At 35.1% G+C, this 14,225-nt stretch overlaps 1 protein-coding gene and 1 pseudogene across 1 annotated transcript; one reads left to right on the top strand and one right to left on the bottom strand.

The window, feature by feature from the left end:
- Positions 1–3,594: 3,594 nt before the first annotated feature.
- Positions 3,595–9,547, top strand: LOC133858564 (pre-mRNA-splicing factor SLU7-A-like; annotated as a pseudogene).
- Positions 9,548–12,382: 2,835 nt separating this feature from the next.
- Positions 12,383–13,595, bottom strand: LOC133858563 (uncharacterized). The gene has a single exon (XM_062294043.1). It carries the CDS (start codon positions 13,267–13,269, stop codon positions 12,742–12,744), a length of 528 nt encoding a protein of 175 aa, XP_062150027.1. The 5' UTR covers positions 13,270–13,595; the 3' UTR covers positions 12,383–12,741.
- Positions 13,596–14,225: the final 630 nt, after the last annotated feature.

Raw genomic sequence — 14,225 nt, 5'->3', positions numbered from 1 at the left:
AGTCATATTATACCAAATTGGACGGAAACGGAGGATCCTATTCCAAGTTGGACGGGGTTCTTCCCATTTTTATAAAATGTTTATAAGTTTTTAGTTTTTATAATGGTTCGGATTATTTTATAAATTAGATTACCTTGTCTTAGAGTACTTAATCAACCGTTAAGTTGATTGTTTTTAAAATGTTTATATATACTAAAGTGATAGAATTTAAGTTTTTTTTTTAATTAAATTTGATTTTATTTTTATCAAGTTAAATAAAAATTGAATAAAAATATTAAAAAAATATAAATGACAAAATAAATAAATAATTCAACAAATTTTAATTATTATTTAACTCATATAAATGTAACTTGTAGTTTATATTTTCACTCTTAGCGCTAATTTACTCATTAAAATTAATGAATCATTGTGTAGTTTATATTTTAATTACATATTTTCATACAATTAAAATATGTAACAAAAAAATATATATTCATCAACAATTAATTTGAAAAAATAGTCTATATATTAAAATCAACATAGATGATTTTATTATTAAATAGTAAATTTATAAATAAATTAGTGTAAAATTTTAATTATATACCTTAAAATTTTCAAGAACCAAAAGGCTGGCATTTTGCTTTTTTTTAAGCACCCTATTTTCACCCCCACCCTCCAACCTCTAAAGAAAAAAAAAAAAAAAGGTTAGTTGGTTGGATTTTTAAGCAAATTTACTAGAGATAATTATGACTAAAAATTGCATTGAATTTGTCACTAGTTTCGGAAGTTCAATTTAATATATTCTAAAGTAACTAGTGTTGGGCCCTGTTTTCATATAATTATGACTTTTATCTACCCAAATGTGGAATTGTGAGTTCAACTACTATGATAAATTAGAGACATTCACCAAAACAGAAAAATTTACGAACTAACTACTTTAAAAAATAAAATAAAATAAAATAATAATAAAAAAAAAGATAAAAACTCTTAGGCCTCGTTTGATTCGCGAAATGGTCATTCCATTAAGAAAATGAATAGGTATTCTTAGGAATAAAAGATGGTGGAATAGAATGACTATTCATATTCTTTTGTTTGGTAATAATTCACACATTTTAATTGGAATTCAAAAAAAATTACTAAAAACACCCTACATTATATTATTATTTTTTAAAAAAAAAATCAAATTAAAAAAAAAAAAACAAAAAAAAATTGAAATAAACTGGTTGGGTGGTCGGCCACCCACCGTTGAATCGGAGGTCGCCGCAGCCACCCCCGAGGGACCTTGGGGGTGGTCGCGGCCACCCACGACGAGAACTGGGGGTGGCCTGTGCCACTCCCACTTGCTCCGGGGGTGGTCGCACCACCCCCGGAACGCCTTAGTAGTCCCCCCGAGGCATTCCCGGCCAACCACTTTAGGGTTTAGATTTACTTTTATATATATATAAAAGATTTGAAAGAAAATAAAAAATGAGTGTTTTTTCTTGAAAAATGTCGTATTTACCCCAAAGAATAGCTATTCCTCTTCGTAAGGGAATAACTATTCCATGGAATATACCCCTACCAAACTAAAGAATGGTTATTCCTATAGAATAGCTATTCCATTCCAGGAGCTTATTCCGTGAACCAAACGAAGCCTTATTGTTTTGGCTAATGCACGCAATAGTACTAATTACTGTATAATTATAAGTAGTGCTATAATTCATAATTTTATTCTGCAACTATCCTATAATATTGATGCGACAATTTCAATCAACTCTTTGATTTTTTTTTTTTTTTTTTTTTATTTTATTTTCGCTTAACAAAGACTAATACAAAGGTTATTTGGGACAGTCACATCAACATTATGGAATAATTATAGGATACGAATGTGGCTTTTGGCATTACTTTTTTTTCTTTTTTCTTTTTTCTTTTTAATAATGATTGATCCAATGGTTAGTTGAAATTATTAAGTCAGCATTAAAAAATAAAAATATGACCTATAACGTTACACTTTAATTAAAGATATTTTACTTTCTTAATGGCATGTAAGCTAGATCCTTTCTTATGAACCTTTTTTTTTTTGGGAAGAAAGAATAATAAAATGACACGCCATCAATTTTGATATGATTTCAATCGTTTTTAGAATCAATAAAGAGATATTTTACTGATCCAAATAATTCAAATGGATCTACAAAATGTGAAGATGGATAGTTTCCATACGTTGATTTCAATCTCCCTCCTGCCGAGGGTGAATTTCCTCCAAGTCCTCTATGGCTTTGGAGGTTTTTGCTCCTCCCTAGATGACCCAGTAGAGGTTAGGTGTCCCCCAACCATTAGGGTTGTGATGTTTTTGTTTTCTCGGATTTGATTCGGTGGTGGTTATTATTCTCTGACAGAAGACTTCATGGGACAAACGTGCTGGGAAGCCGACTTTTTGGTGTGTCTTTGGCAAAGTTTTTGGTCGTGCTCTTTTGGTTTTATTTCGTTGGAGTCAAATCTACAAACTTCGGCTTAGTTTTTCAAGACATACGCCTCTCCATGGTGGTTGTCGGCTTCTTCCGATCTAGTAACCCCCAACCACGGCCGTGTCGGCATTTCCTGCTCGGCCCGTAGCCAGCACGCGTCAAGGAGGTCACTCATTGGATCGGCACGTGAGGGTCACGTCTTGTCTTTTAAGGCGTGGATAGTGGTTATTTGGTGGTTCTAGTGGTTCTAGCGATCAGCCACTACAGAGGATGGTCCTCAATGGTGGCGTGTATTCTACACATGCCGTCGCCGGTGACGGTATTTCTCGACGCCGGTTCCGTTTTGACTTTTTTTTGGGGCTATTTTGTTGTTGTTGTTTTTTTTTTTTTTTTTTTTTTTTTTTTCTTCTGTTCACAGTCTGCTTTTGTAATGCTCAAATGTTATAAGATTGTTTGCTGGCATAGGTGCTAGATCGGACCTCTTTTATTTGTTGATTGTGCTTAAATATAAAGAGTTGCTCAATGCTGTTCATGTAATGTTTGCGTTTTGTTTAGGTTGCTGTTTTAAGTCAGATTTATCTGGCTTAGGGTGTAAAGGGTCTTGTACCTCTATTCTCTGTAATTTGCCTTTGTGATTTATTCAGTAATATATGATAGTACATGCTATTTGTTCAAAAAAAAAAAAAAAAAAAAAAAAAATTCAACATGTAAGCATGATCCCATTAGAAATACGTTCTCTGTTCTCTATTTGGCAGTATATGATTCCTCATTTACTCTTTCATTTCTTTCTCTCTTTTTTTTTTTTTTATTAAAATATTTTCTTTCTTAGTCTCTATTTGACATATTCAAATATTATTATTATTTTATCTTGAAGATTTACTAATCTGTTACGGCGATATCGTTCGACTTAGTAACCCTTACATACCGCCACCACAGCTACTTTGTAAAAGAACGACCTAAGCGAATTTGGGCCGCAAAACCACAGCGGGTCGCCCGTCCTGGAGCCAATCCATGAGAGTCCACAAAGATCCTTTATCATGGACGCGGCCGCATCTGATCTTACTTGGCCCAATCACATCTCGAAAGTTCGAAACCATTGTACGTCAGTGTATACACAAACATCCAACCCATTCCCCGCTACAGGAGAACAAAGAGGAGTCTGAGCTCCTCTTTGTTACCGCAAGTCAGAGCTCCTCTGCAACACTCACCTCGGAACCGACATACATTCCGATCGCACTGATCCAAAACACTTCGAGTACTAACAATAACAATCTAATACTTTCGGCTTCTCGTCCTCCATTCGAACATGGCTACTGCATCAGGTGCCGTAACTGTTGGCCCGAAATTTCTCGAATCTTCGCAATTGTTTCAACCCTTTTGGGTGATTAAGATTTCGCCCAAGAGCGAATATTCAAATGTTCAATTCTACAATGGACTTATTTATTGGAAGGATTTTTTTGGGCAATTGTGTTTCTATTTGATTAGATTTCAGTTCTTTTTTTTTTTTTTTTTTTTAAATATATTTAGGATTTTAGGTGTTGACGAACTAGGGAAGGTGGATTTAACTACAGTGTTAGGTAAGAATGAATATAATATGGTCTCATTTCTTAAGAAACAAAGTTTTGGGAGTTGGGGTGATGGGAAATTTTCTGGTTGTGGACTCAAAGAATTTTAGAGTATTAGGATAGGTTGTAGATGGTGAAGAAAGATTAAGATAAGGATGTATTATATGGGTTTTAGAGCTAAAGCTTCAGTTTCTTTAGTGATTTCTTGAACCTATTTCATTAAGCCTAGTAAAGAAAGAATGTGTAGTTTGCTCAAGTTCAGTTATGTGCTGGTAGCTAAACCTAAGGGGTAGTTCGAATCTCCCCTTCCCCTCTCCTTAGAGCCAATTACTTATAAATATATTTGAAAAAAAGAAGAAGTTATATACTGGTAGCTTATATTGTAGATTTCAACATGTTTAATTTGTTCACTGTGATGGTACGTGTTGTGGGTTCCAAATTTTGAATTGCGAAGTATCTTACGTGATTAAAAGTTGGACGGTTGAGTTGAAATGCTTTCAAAAAGTTTGTCGTTTGCTGATCTGCTTACTATGCTGATTTGGTAGTTAATATTGCTGCAGACGAATTTGTGAGCAAATATAAGTGAGCGGCCTTTCTTTTGCTCTCTCTGTGTTATGATTTTGTCCTAGTTACTTTTCACTGACTGGCTGAAGCCGATCATTTGTCTTTGCCATGATTAATTGGAGTATGCTTTAAGCATTTTATCTTGTTTAAGAAAGTCATTTTCCCTTTAATTCATTTTATGTCTTTTAATATCGATTTTTAGACAGGAATGGTTGGTATTTATCTATCTTCATTCTTAACGACAGTTATAGCCAATTTGGTCAAGAGTTAGTATTCGAACTGTCCCTATGATTTCATTCACAGCACACTGTTGTTAATGAAAGATGGTGATAAAGTGTAGAAATTAAGGGCGATTTGATTTGAAATGTTGATGGGGAAGCTAGCAAATAAATTTTGATTACCACAAAGTGACGATATTTCAACTGGCTGGATGCTATATGGTACTTATTGCAGGGTCTGAATGTCAAATTTAGAAACATTGAAAATTAGGATATGGGGTATATATATGCTAAAGTGCAGTGGCTACCCTATTCATATTGATTTTGGGTGGCCCTTGCTATTACGAATTTCTTGGTCTCTTTAATTTATTTACTTAATGGCTTTTGCAGTGGCTTTCAAATCTAGAGAGGACCACCGGAAGCAGATTGAATTGGAGGAAGCACGGAAAGCTGGGCTTGCACTAGCTGAGGTTGATGAAGATGGGAAAGAGATAATCCCTCACATTCGTAGTATATGTCATCTGCACCTTGGTATCTTAACGCTGAGAGACCAGTAAACTTAATGGAATTTTTATTTTTATTTTTATTTTATTATTATTTTTTTTCTTACTCTCTATTTCTCTCATGTAGTGTGATGTCAGCGCTCCATATGCCGATGAAGGATTTTCTCTGTTTTTGGTTTACAGCTTAAAACATCAAAGGAAATGGAAGTCAGATTCAAATTATACAAAATCCTGGTATGAAAGAGGTGCAAAAATATTTCAGAGAGATAAGTACAGGTAGGGAGCATTTGAAAAGTAAGTGGACCTTGCTTTGCCTGTAGGTGGACCTTTTGCTTGCCCTATTTACCAAATTCATGTTGGCTGCACTAGGGAAGTTTACATGTGTGGCTGATATATTGAAAAATGCGTACAGTATAGTGTATGAGAAGTTCATTGACATTATATTTGTAATAATTGTTTGTAAAAGTGGACCAGGATCTTCTCAATTTCAAGTGAAATGGAGATGATTCATTTTACGATCAAGATTTTGTTTTATTGCATCTAACAATATAGACGGTGCCATATCATTTAAAAAATTGAAATGACATAGCAACATATTTACCATATGACAACATATACACCATTAGATTTGTGAAATCTAATATTGACAATGAAATGAATCATTTCCATTTCACTTCAAATGGAAAGGATCCTCTTCCTTGTAAAAGTACAGGTCTACAGCTCTTGACATTTTCAATGGGCATGGAATTGGGCATTATGGTCATTGAGTGCTAACCATGCAGAAAATCCCTTTTTCCCCTTCTCATGAGTATTTGTTCAGGTTTTGCCCGACTGTTCTTGGGCTTACTATCCAATGCTTACTGGAACTCAACAGAGCCTTTATCATTTTGTTATTCTAAATGCTTTTATTTCTCTCCTTCAGTTTACCTTTTCAACCCAATATGATAATTGAGTTGTTCACTCTAGTTTGTACTCCCCCTCTCGCTCTGTGTTCCTTTAGGTTAGTACAAGAGTCAGACATATAAAATTACGAGTCACAAATTCATCTCTTGAGGATATCTACTTCATTTTATCTACTTTAATTATGACTCTGGGTCATTTGACAACTGGACTTCTTTCCCTCTTGATTGGCTGAATTATGACTTTAGTAACACCTTCTCTAATCCCATATAAAATAAAATAAGGTCTCTAGCAAATATAGGAACTTATAGGGCAATTTTATTCCGCATTTTTTTTTTAAATTTTTGCATTCTCGTTCATAAACTTGAAAGGCCAAGGTGGCTCTCCCTATGTGCTAATGCATGCTTGAGTTGTGGAATCACATTTGGACATGAGATGTTAAACTTTTGTAGTTTTGTTTGTATGTCTCTGATCACATTATCATGCTTGGGACAAAGTTTAGAGTTATTTGTGGTTTATAATCCAGAATTTGTGATATATGAAAAGAAAATTCTTGCAGTATGTTGTTTCACCCATATTCCATAGCATATAATGTCAGCAAAGCTATGATAAATGATTGACTTGTGTTTACATCGTCTTGTTACAACTGTGGGGCAATGACACATAATGTGAAGACATGCATGGAGAGATCGCATATGAAAAGGAGCAAAATGGACTAACATGCACATTGCACCTGATGAAAAGATAGAGACATTTGAACTGGATTATGATGGCAAACGAGATCAATGGAATGGTTATGATGCAGCAACCTATTCTCGCGTCGTTGAGAGGTATGAGGCAAGGGATGAGGCTCGAAGGAAGTACCTGAAAGAACAACAGCTAAAAAAATTAGAGGAGAAAAACAATAAGCAGAATGAGGATGGTAATGATAGTGATGGAGATGACGATGAAGATGCTCTGAAGGTTGATGAGGCCAAGGTTGATGAAAGCAAACAGATGGACTTTGCAAAGGTTGAGAAGCGTGTTCGTACTACAGGTGGTGGCAGCACAGGAACTGTTAGGTGTGATTATTGTTTGCTACATTATATATTTCTTTGTTATTTAATCATTGTGCATCATAATTTTTATTCTAACTCCTTTTGTTTCAGAAATTTGAGTATTCGAGAGGACATAGCTAAATATCTTCTGAATCTTGATGTCAATTCTGCGTACTATGATCCCAAAACTTGGTCCATGCGAGAAGATTCACTTCCTGATGCTGACTCGGATGAGAAGTTCTATGGAGTGAGTGCCTTGGATATTGGGAATATTACTATTATTATTATTATTTTAATTTTTTATTATTATTTTACTTGCGCATATGCTAAAAGTACATGATCTTGACTTGTTATTGTCACAGGGAGATAACCAATATAGAGTGAGTGGGCAAGCTTTGGAGTTCAAGCAACTCAATATTCATGCCTGGGAAGCATTTGAAAAAGGCCAAGATATCCACATGCAAGCAACTCCATCCCAAGCTGAATTGCTTTATAAAAATTATAAGATTATTAAGGAGAAATTGAAGTCACAAATGAAAGAAGCCCTTATGGAAAAGTATGACAATGCTGCAACTGAAGAAAAACTCCCAAAGGAGCTTCTTTTGGGACAAACTGAGAGACAAGTTGAATATGATCGTGTTGGCAGAGTTATTGGCAGAGTTATAAGAGGCATGGTATCATCGGCTAAGCTCATTCTTAAAATTCCATCTTGTTCTAGGTTTTTGCCGCATCATGACTTTAATATTAAATCTTATTTTATAATTTCATTCAATAAAGCTGTAGTCCATCCTTGTGGGATTGGCTTGTGGAAGTTTTCAACCATATAGCAGTATTACACTTGTTAACTTTTTTCGCATAGCATGATTTATATTCGCAATTTTATCATCTTTCATCCTTGTCTAGTCATTTGTAATTTAGTAATGGGACTGGTCAATAACTTTTTTGATTTCACTTTTGGGAAGGAAAATGGAACATGGTATAGATTTGTCTGTAAGGAGTCGAGATGAGGTTGAGGAAACTAGACTATGTTTGAATTATTCTCATTGTTTGAGCTCTTAATTGCATTGTTTACACATTGAATGGGAAATATTGCATGAATTGCTTTTCTGATATATTGATTGTGGATTATTACCCGAATTTGAAGGAAAAATCAATAGTCATAACCTTCATTAAGTTTTGCAGCTCATATATAAATTTTATCATTGGTATTGCCTTAGTGGATATTCCATAGATTCATTGCTGCCTTCTTTTCCTGTGCATTAGATTGCACTTTCTGTATGGTGATCAGCTTTGATCCGGCATTTGGTGTTGTAGCTCATTTGAACTGTGAATTTACAAAATAATGAAACATTTCTTCTATGGTTTTCTTTTTCTAATTATTTTGTTAGATGCATGTGAAAGGGGGATTTTAACTTATTTTTTTCCTGTTTCTTTTTTTAAGGAGACATCTCTTCCAAAAAGTAAGTATGAGGAGGCTGTGTACGAGGAGGCTGTGCACATTAATAACCACACATGTGTTTGGGGTTCATGGTGGAAGGATCTCCAATGGGGGTACAAGTGTTGTAGACAGTTATTGCACTTGTGCGACTAGAATTGAGGCTGCTGAAGCTGCGACAGACCTAATGAAGGTTAACATTGATCTCAAAGCAGCAGTGGAAGGTTAGTACTCTTAATATTTTCATTTCTGAATACTGCCTATTCCCTTCTTCCAAGATGCCATTTCTACCTTGACGTAGTTAATTACATTATTTGTTTCTGTGTTTGATTTGGGCCATTTCCTTTATTTTCTTGAAGTCAACATTATTTGTCTTATGTGTTTGATTTCAGCAACTTCCTTTATTTTACTGAGAGTCCATCTGGCTGTACTGGTGTCTCATTGAATCTCAAAGTTCATTTCACATTTCAATGTGTTTAGGTTTATTTATTTATTTATTATTATTATTATTATTTTTTTTATGTATCTGTGTTTTAGTGATTTTCGTTTATGTTATGTTCAAGAGTTTTGCAACGACCCTTTCATTTCGATATAGATGCGCATCCTATTCTGATTGAATTTTCAACTTCAATGCAGAGACACCTGCTCCAGCAGAGGAGAAAAGGCTTGCCACTTGGGGAACTGATGTACCCGATGGCTTGGTAGTTGATCAAAAACGACTTGTCGAGGCCCTTAAAAAAGGTGAATTTGAGGATCTTCTAACTTTTTGGACATCCGCTTCTAGTTTTATATGATATTATCTAGGGGTGAAAAGGCTTTTGCGGTTAGCGGTTATTAGAAACTGCCAACTGCTAACTGTTTTTTTTTGGGCCTTTTTTCTGTTGGACCTGTTTTGTAATTTTTTTGGCCCATTTTTTCTTAGTTTTTAGTTTTTAGGGCTTTAAATGTATGATACACATTTATTTTTCAAAATCAAAATAAAGTGCTAGCATATAGTTTATATTAGGCAATCACTAGTTTACATGCGTATACAGTCCATGTTTTGTGATTGATTTCCAAAATATTTGTTTCAACATTCTTCTACTACTTTGGTATATTGAGATGGTAGAAGTTCTGTTTCCTCAATGAAAGGACCTCTGGGTGGCATGAGGTGCTTTGGTATTCTGGAAAAAGAAGGAAATATATTAGATTGAAAATTGGAAAGACAGCAAAAACAGAGTAAAAATAGAGTAATTCTGACCTGTAAATTTCCTGTGCTGCAAACCCTGCTCAACTCTCTACAATTTCACATGACTAGAGACTCCTCTGAATAAACCATAAAGAGGCTATGATCTTCTGAAACTGAATCTATCCACCAATTCTTGTTTTTCCAGCTGCCTTAATGCTGCAACCTGTTTGGACATCATCAAAAAGAAACAAAAATACATGTTTTAATCGGCTCATGTTCCTTGACTATATATTTCTGCTCCTATGACTGAGATCAGGAATTGTAAATCACAAGTCCTCGTACAGTATTTTGACATAAAAATATATGTTTTCAATCTAGCACCTTATTTTGATTTTGAAGGCCTCGTACAACATTTTGATACAGAAATCAACCTCAAAAGCTTTAATCTTAAAGCCCCCAAAACTCCAATTTAGATCTAATATATTTCATTGGAGCTCAAAATAAAGAAATCCAAATAGACATGTTAATATAAATCTAAGATCTAGAATAACAAGTCCAAGTACAAATATTCAGATCTAAGAAGCAGTAAAAAAAAACATGTTCGTAGGAGCTTAGATCTCACCGAAGACAATGTTGATGGAGTTCATGGTGACTTGGTTTGTGCCACCGGCCGCATTGCCGATCAACCAAAAACAACCTCACCCAGAAAATCAACCTCACCCAAAAATGTTGATTCAACCAGATCCAGCAGTGAAAACAAAAATTTGACCAAAAAACCCCACAACAAACGCAAAGAATCAAGCACAGAAGGTAGTAAGCTTATTCGGTTTGAATCAATTAACGAAGTGCGTTTGATACTTGGATGAGGGATGCATAGTCCGACGAGGGAGAGGGGGGCAGCGCGGCGGCGATGGAAGATAGTGAATGTGGCAAAGAGAGAGAGAGAGAGAGAGGCGGAATGAGAAAATGGAAAGGAGATTGTCCGAGGGTTATAACCGCTAACCACCCCAGTAGGGTGGTTCGCAGTTAGTGGTTTTAACAGTTTTGCGGTTGTACAATTAATGGTTATAGGCGATTAGCAGTTAGCAGACAGTTATTAAAGGGCGGTTATTTTTCCCCTATATTATCTACTATACAAAGTGTAGTTAACCTAATTTCTGAAAATAACATAAAACTAAAAGAAAATAAAGCGGAATAATGCAATAGAGACAATAGTTTTTACATGGTTCGATTTATGACTTATTTTCACAGGATAAAGTCCAAAAAGCTACATTATACTCTTATTTCTTTTGATGAATTTACAATACAAATTATCCATATTTATAGAGATGTAGAGAGAATACAAAAAGATATGGAAGAATATCAAATCTAATTAGAATTGAATACATTCAATTATGATTTGATTATAATCAATTACAATCAAATCATACAATATCCAATCACAATTATATAGAAAATATATTCTCTAACATTCACCCTCAAACTTAAGGTCTGGAAAGCTTGTGTTTGCAATAAGTTTTTATTATTTTTCTGGAGATGACAACAATCGACTACGGTGATAGGAGATGCGCCTTAAATTTCAGTAGGCCAACTATGAGCTAAAAATGAGCATGAGTTTTAAACAATACCACAAATAATAATAAATAAATAAATAATAAAAAAGAAGGCAAACTATGAGCCAAAATAAGAGACTATGGGCTCAAATGGGCTTATAGTTTTTAGGATAAATAGTAGTTTAACATGATATTAGAGCCAAATGTCATGAATTCACACTCCCGTATTTTAATTAAATATTCCATATGTTGGATTTACCTATTATAGTGGAGGTTGAGCCCATACATGAGAAGGAGTGTTAAAAGTATTGATGAAATGATGATTTAATTTATCTTTTTTTATCGGCTTGTATAAGCTTTTGGTATAGGTGGAGAAGGACAATTTCTACCTAAAATATGGTTGCTGATATTGATTTTTCTGTCCTTTTATTTTAAAGAATTGGTATTGCTTACGCATGCATGTCTTGTTTGGCCTAGGAGGACGAAAGGAAGAAAGGAATTAAGAGAAGGATGAAAGAAAGCACTAGTATAATGTTAGATGGGATGACAGGTATGATCTTAATTATTCCCGTTCAACCGTGATTAAGCCATTATAATGAAGTCTTAGTTGTGGTTAAAAATAGAAGAAGAAATCTATTATGTTTTTGAGGAGATGGAGGCATATCGTATGAAAAACATACATCATGATGATCCCATGAAGGATTTTCTGGACGAGACTGATAATGTAATACTGAATGAGAACTTGAAAGACAATATATAATAAAAGCTACAGCTTTTCTTTGTCCGGTTGAGGGTTATAAGTGAAGTTTTTTTCAAAACAAGAGTACTTTCACACTCAACTCGTTAGCCACAAGGGTGATATTATCCTTGGCGAGATTTTCAGGGAGCTTCCAGCATTAATTATGCCAATCCTTTACAAATTGCTCCTTTAAAGTTTTTGGGGGTTTTAGGAAGTCATAATCAAATATAGAGTACACTAATTTTTCAAGCCTTAATTTGCTAGCTAATCACCAGACTTGCATCACAATACAAACAACCTTTACTTATTTCTCAGAACCCAATTACAAAGCACACGTTATATATGTATGTCTTAACTCACCAAAAAGAGCCCTCTGAAAAAGAATAATAGATGAGAATACACAAGAAGTCCTTGACAACAACCAAAAGTTAATTCCTATACATTTTCGTACCCATATTGTATTGTAAAACCACCGTCTTCAATTCACACACCCCAAGGGAAAAAAATAATTAAAAATTAAAAAGTAAAAAAAAAAAAATTGAAGAAAAAACCTTCAAGCCCCAATTGCAAAACTTTCACAATATTGTATTGGAAAAGTGGAAGAAAATATGGATCAATGGAAGAATGAAACCAAATTTAGGCACTGCGGGCCAACATCTCCTGGAACTCGAGAAGCGACCTTTCCTTCTGGAGCTTCATATCTTCATGGAACTTGGAGATGAAATCCTCCGCTCTATCATCCACTCCTCGAAGATGCGGCGATGAAGCAACAACGGCCTTCCACGCATCCTCAATACCGTACGCGCTCTCGCTCTTTCTCGGCAAACTTTTCTCGTCAACCACTTCTTTGCCTTTGCTTGTTTCTGCATGCGCATGCAAAGTCTTGGAGCGCCCTGGGACGAGCTCGTCTATGTGTATGGCAGAAAAATTATTATGAAACTGGTTGTAGTATTGCCGGCCGTATTGGTAGGAGGGTTTGTTGAGACTCTGTCGTTTGAACGGGAAAAGGAAGCGGAAGGAGCGCACCGCGACGAGGTGGCGAGTGGCGGCTTTTATGGCTCTGGAGGTCCTGAGCTTGTGGAGCTTGGATTGGAGTGTGATGGTGAAGCTCTTCCACGCCTTCTTAGCGTGGCAAAGCTTCTTTGCCATGCTGGAGCGAGACATTGATGGATTGGTTATTGTTATGTACGTGACTATGAATGTGATCTTCTTTGAATAGGCCGGAGAAAGGTTGGAATTAAAGCCGGAGATCGAGAGGTGATGTTACAATGAATTAAGATTTTTCTCACCTTTGGTTGGTTCTTATGGGAGAAGAGCTTGACTAGCTCTCTCGAAGGCTTTTCTTATTTCCCTTTTCACAAATTGACCAGAATGCCATTCTCCGGAGTAGAATCTAGAGAGGAAAAAAGGTTTCTTCGTTAAGGACAATGGTGGCATTGGAAGGAAAAAAAAAAAAGAAAAAAGAAAAAAGAACAAGAATAGTGGCGTTGGAATAGTACTAATTGTGTGCCAAGAAATGAAGAAGTGTTTTCTTAGGCAACAAGCAGTCTTCACTTTCGGCAGGCTCAGAAAAAGCAATCTTGGGTCCCAAGTTTATTGAGTGACGACAGCGAAATTGGGTAAAGGGCACTTATTAATTGGTGGTGTGGTACAATGAATGTGGCTTCAGTCAACAAACCTTGCTGTGATCAATAGTTGATAATTAATATATATGGGAAATTAGCACATAAAATAACAATGTCCTCAGCGGAAAAAGATATAGAATTACCCCAATAATGTCTCATAGATGGAAGACATATAGGCCTCGTTTGGTTTGCGGAATGTCTATTCCATTAGGAAAAGGAATAACTATTCATGGGAATAGATGAAGGTGGAATGGAATAACTATTCCTATTCTTTTGTTTGGTTGTAACGGTGGAATAGAACATTGCATATGTATTCTTTTGTTTGGTACAGTGCAATACATTGGTGAATGGAATCATATTATAATCAAATTTTCTAAAATACCCTTATAATACAAATATAATTTATATTCTTGAGGACATTTTTTTTTCTTTATTTAAGAAACATAAACAATCATACTATGACCTTTTTTGTTTTTTTTTTGTTTTTTTTTTTTT

The sequence above is a fragment of the Alnus glutinosa genome, chromosome 1 (genome assembly GCF_958979055.1).
Source record: "Alnus glutinosa chromosome 1, dhAlnGlut1.1, whole genome shotgun sequence".
Classification (NCBI taxonomy): domain Eukaryota; kingdom Viridiplantae; phylum Streptophyta; class Magnoliopsida; order Fagales; family Betulaceae; genus Alnus; species Alnus glutinosa.
Note: the sequence above shows the minus strand (reverse complement) of the source record. Positions and strands in the feature narration are given on the sequence as shown.

Coding starts and splice junctions, on each gene's coding strand:
- LOC133858563 (XM_062294043.1), bottom strand. CDS start 13,269: ATGTCTCGCTCCAGCATGGCAAAGAAGCTTTGCCACGCTAAGAAGGCG.